Here is a 5,824-nt window from a genome sequence, read left to right on the forward strand (position 1 = left end):
CGTCCTTCAAATATCGATCGATTTAAATGACTCTCATCTTGGAGAAAAAAAAAAAAAAAAAACAACCCAAAAAAAAAAATAAAAACAAAAAAAAAAAACCCCAAAAAACAAAAAAAACAAAAAAAAAAAACAAAAAAAAAACAAAAACAAAAACAAAACAAAAAACAAACAAACAAACAAACAGACAAAATGAACAAACCAAAATAATAATAATAATAAATAAAATACCCCCCCCCCAAAAAAAAAACAAAAAACAAAACAAAACAAAACAAAAACAAAACAAAAAACAAAAACACAAAAAAAAAAAACACCAAAAAACAAAAACACAAACAAACAACAGACACCAACAACAACTCCCAACCTCGCGACCTCGAAAGGTCTTCATCAACGTCCTAGGTTTGAAAGCGTTTGCCAAGATGAGGGGCATTTAAATCGATCGATATTAATTTGAAAAAAAAAACAAAAAACAAAAACAAACAAAAAACCCCCCCCAAAAACCGAGTTTTCCTAAGGACATGTTGTTCACCCCCCCCCCCCCCCCCGCCCCCCCAGAGTTAAAGTAGTAGTAGTTAACTGGTAAATGAATACCGTTGTGATAATACAATTTAAATTTGGAAAAGGCCAGTGCCGTTAGTTCGTTGTGCAGTTGAAATCTCCGTTGATCGTCTCGTGTTGGTGAAAGTCTATGATGATTGTCACGTCACGTATTTTGGGCGATGCTGTACCCAGACAGCAACAGTCGATGTGTGCTGTGCTTGTCAGGGGCAGGGATTCATCAAGGTTCTTGTTATGGCACTGAACGATTTTGAAGACTTGTTACGGAATTTGATAATTAATACCTAATATAATATTCTCCAGTGTTCTTGTTTGTTAGTTTGTTTTGGAAAAAAAGTGGAATGAGAAGAAGAGAATTTATTGTATTTGAAAATAACAAGTAGATATTCTGAGGTAACCGTTATCATCATCATCATCATCATCGTCATCATCATCATCATCATCATCATCATCATCATCATCATCATCATCATCATCATCGTCGTCGTCGTCATCATCATCATCATCATCATCATCATCATCATCATCACCATCGTCATCATCATCATCATCATCATCATCACCATCGTCATCATCATCATCATCATCATCATCATCATCATCATCATCATCATCGTCATCATCATCATCATCATCATCATCATCATCATCATCATTATCATTATTGTCATCATCATCGTCGTCATCATTATCATTATTATTATTATCATCATCATCATCATTATCGCCGTCGTCACCGTTATCATCATCATCATCATCATCATCATCATCATCATCATCATCATCATCATCATCATCATCATCATCATCGCCATCATCATCATCGTCATCATCATCATCATCATCATCATCATCGCCATCATCATCATCATCATCACTCAACAACTCCCATATAATTTCATTTCGATACAGATTTTCCAAACCCCTACATACAACGACAATGACTCTACCTCGTCTGGACATCCCTTCCACTTCCACCTGGACAACCTCCAAAGACAACAACAGATCTTTGAAACTGCCTATCGGCGATGATAAAGACAAATCAACACACCACACCACATCACCAACGGAAAAACCCGATACATGTGTTGACAACAACAAAAAACACCATCGCGCACCAAAAGGTCCTCCTTGGTATAAATCACAGCGATACATTTTGTCCTATCTCCTCTTTGGGGGTGTTATGAATATCTTCTTCCAAAGGAATAACATCAACATTGCGATCGTGTGCATGGTCAACCACACGGCAACTGATACCGTATCCACCAAAGAGTCAAATAGAACTCCCTCAAATTATGACAACACTTTAGAAAAGGATCTGCGGATGGTTTTACATCACTTTAAAAACTTTCAGCCATTCGTTAACCATTCGGCACTAAACTCGAGTGATGATTTTAATATTACTCGTGTATTGCTCGAATGGAGTAATGGATCAAAATTGGTTAAAACTTTGGAAATGATCGACCCGAACCAAGATTGGGCATCAACCGGAAGTGTTGATCACAATGAGTCTATTCATAAATCAACGAGTGCTTATTTATCGTTGATATCATATTATTATTATTATTATAAGTGGCTACAGGATAGTTATAACAATACGATCATAATAAATGACACACTATACTATGGAAAGAACAGGTCCATACAATTTCCGTTTGGTCAGTTCTTGAACATTGAAGAGACAATAAACTTGGAGATTGCTGAGAAGATCAGTTCATACAATAATAATACATTGAACATTAGTAGAGATGATTATAACAACTCGATGTCCAGTCCAGGAGATACAGTCAATGGCGGCTGTCTGGCCAGTGCTAAAGGTGAAGATAATGAAGAGGAAGACGGACCACTGCTTTGGGATAAAGAAACACAGGGCATTGTGTTGGGCGCTGTCTATTGGACCTATTCGGCTATGTGCTTTCCCGGAACGGTCTTGGTTCGGAAGCTTTCTAAGAAAAGAGTCATTGCTGTTTCTGTGACTGTCATGAGTTTGTTGACCTTAACAATTCACGCCGCTGCACTGTGGAGTCCCTGGGCTGTTGTCGCCATAAGACTGGTCCAAGGCGTCTGCACAGCGTTGTCGATGATGACGATGTACGGGATTTGGGCAAACTGGGCACCGCCAGACGAAAGATCCAGCCTTGTGTCTTTCAATTTCGCCGGATCTATGTTATCAACCGCTGTTGTATTTCCTATATCTGGCTATCTGTGTAAATATGGGTTTCTAGGCGGTTGGCCGTCCATATATTACATATTTGGCGCAATGGGAATTCTATGGGTTATTGGGTTCTTGATATTCACAGCAGAAACCCCAGCATTGCATCCGTCAATCACTCCTGAAGAAAGAAATTATATCGAAACGTCCTTATCCTCTGCATCCGCATCAACGAAACCACACAAACTTCCCTGGAGGTCTTTAATGACCTCTCGTCCGGTATGGGCCATTTTTATCCAGCACGTGACCTACAACTGGGGCCTCTATTTAATTATGACCACGGGGCCCCAGTACATGAAAGAAGTCCTGAAATTTGCAATCGATTCTAACGGAGTGTATATCATGCTTCCCTACATCCTTCAATACATCGTGTGCTTCTCATCGGGCTATTTCATCACCGTTATTCTACAACGAAAACTCGTACCTTTAATATGGATCAGAAAAGTTGGCGCTATTCTCGGTAACGTTGTACCCGCCATCTTGTTAGTCATACTCAGTTTCTTAGACTGCACGCAATCCACCATAGCCGTGCTTCTTCTCACACTGACTGTCGGTACTTCGGGTATCAGCATGAACACTTTCTTCCTCAGCCCTTATGATATAGCACCGCGGTTCTCTCAATCCATAATGACAATATCAAACACTTTAGCCGTAGCTAACGGCATCATAGCGCCTTATGTCGTGGCTGCCGTCACTAAACACAAATCCCAATCGGAATGGCAGACCGTCTTTTTCATAACACCCGCCATCTTGGTTTTGGGAACGGTGGTCTTTTGCATCATGGGAAGCGTTGACGTCCAAGAATGGGCCAAGTCTGATGAGACAAATGGTAATGGAGATAATAAAACGATTTATCTTACCTCCAATGGCTACGATAATGAGATGGTTACGACAAAAGACGAAAAAGTAAACCTTGCAGAATGACTTTACTATTTTGAATGGATCACGTGACAGTTTTGGAATGTGAATAGATAAATTTATTTCTTTGTTGGTACGTTATATCCGACTGGCCGATGCTGTAAGTGTTTTACCTAAACGCAATGGATCGATCAATAAGACCAACACAATTCAAGAGCTTACGAAATTTTGGTGACAGGAAGGTTACACTCACTCAACACTAACACCGACTATATCCGTAGTACTTTTACCCCAAGGCTATTTATTACATTTTTCTGAGACAAATTATAGGCGTAGTATCAAAGCTAATGTTCTTAATTTTTACATGTAAATGATAATTTGAATAAAACTAATCTATGTACATGCTCATTTTTAATACATTTTTTCCCCCCAATTTTGAAAAGTGGAAAAAATGTCTAGGGTTGAGTGAGTGAATCAATTATTGTACCTCCCATTGTGGGCAGGGAGGTACTTACTGTATATTATATCCCCCTATGTTTGTTTTCCAATTTGCTTTCTGTCTTGTCTTTGAATGAGATTACTTGGTGTAGTCCTGGTCCTGGCCGGATACCCTGACTGAAAGGGAAACAGTCGCATGTATAGTTAGTTTTGGGAGATGATATTTTTTTCCTTGTAAATCATCTCTCTGTTATGCACTGTATCATGTTTTGTTTACATATTATATATGATTTGTAAACATTTGAGTGTATCCCTCTTAGTAGGGACCCGTGCTTGTGTCTGGATGAGACTTTTATGTGATCTCAAACTAAGTACTTTGATAGTGTGCTCTTGGAATCTACAACTGTGTCCTATTTGAACAAATTCCCCTTTGTCTTACTTTCTCTTGGCTGCTTTAATTGTAATTCTAGAACTTTTTACTATCCCATTTTCTTCCTTTTTACTGGCGCTGATATATCCTTAATGTGTTGCAAGCGCCGTAAAACCATTAAAAACAAACTTAAAAACAAAAACAAATGATTGTGTATCATGGGTTCAAATCGAAGTACCCTTGTTTACAGGTCTGATGACCTAAATTGTTAAGGGCCCCTTGTTGTGAAGGACATATACTTACTTTCAAACCGACGCAATCCATTACAACAACAAAACACCATTCCTCTTATTATGTGCTACTATTTTTTTTAAAATGAGCTCTTACATAGCGCAATATCCACTAATAGTGATCAAAGCGCTTTACAAAGGGTCCCTCACCAACAGCAACACCAGTTAGGCAAAAATACAATATTTTTTTTTCCTACAAAGACAACGCTGTTAACGGCCAGGTACTCATTTTACACCTGATTACGGTGAGAGAATGTGAGTAAAGAGCCTTATCCAAGGACTCGACTATGCGCCGAGTAAGGCTCGAACCCAGGACCTTCCGATCCGAAAGCGAGTGTCATACCACTAGACCACATAGCCGTTTTCCAACACAGAGGACATTGGTCACGGCCGTGCAGTAATTTTACTCTTTAGTATTATGAATAAAGAGCATTTATTTTCAAGGACTCAATTTGCGCTAAAACTATGTAAGGGCTAAGGGCTCAACCACACGGTGGACTGACTCCGACGACCCGGCACTACCGTCCTCGAAACGGCAGAGCATCTAGTCGAACGGTGTGTTGTGACGATGCTACCAGGCGGGTTCGCGACGGTGCACGAATGCGGACCGGACTCTGCTGATTGGGTCGATCGTCATAACATAGTAGTGTGAGAACCATAAGAGGCTGCTGCCGTCCTCTGCCGTCTTCCGGATAAAGACGTGGGGCACGGACAAACAAAATACTACTTTTATCAGACCTGCGATAATGGACACGGACGTTGGGTAGATGAGAGAAAAAAAAATAAATCGAGTGCATACTAACTTACGAATCTGCGAATCGAAGCAAGGGAAGTAAGTTAAAAAAAAATACTTCAGTCGTCATCGGACCTCATTTTGTTTGAATGCTCTCCCTTGTTTGTGAATTCGGCGAGCTGACGATTTACGGCAATGAAACATACATAATTTGTACATTATGAAAGGAAGTAACAAAAAGACACAGTAATAACAACAATTTCACATTCCTGCAGCTAGGAATCCGTGGACACAATACAATCAAGTAACATTTTAATATTTCTCCAGTCTTCATTAATGTTATTAATATTTGGGTCATATCACCAGCT

The 5,824-nt window shown here is 39.4% G+C and overlaps 1 protein-coding gene across 1 annotated transcript; it reads left to right on the plus strand.

Moving 5' to 3' along the window:
* The first annotated feature begins 737 nt into the window (after positions 1-737).
* On the plus strand, positions 738-4,025 carry LOC144955849 (sialin-like). The gene is made up of 2 exons (XM_078886057.1): positions 738-948; positions 1,468-4,025. The coding sequence occupies exon 2, from the start codon at positions 1,496-1,498 to the stop codon at positions 3,689-3,691; it is 2,196 nt and encodes a 731-aa protein (XP_078742183.1). The 5' UTR covers positions 738-948; positions 1,468-1,495; the 3' UTR covers positions 3,692-4,025.
* The last annotated feature ends 1,799 nt before the right edge of the window (positions 4,026-5,824 follow it).

Source organism: Berghia stephanieae, chromosome 10 (genome assembly GCF_034508935.2).
Source record: "Berghia stephanieae isolate SIO BIC M18660-M18661 chromosome 10, UCSD_Bste_1.3, whole genome shotgun sequence".
NCBI lineage: Eukaryota > Metazoa > Mollusca > Gastropoda > Nudibranchia > Aeolidiidae > Berghia > Berghia stephanieae.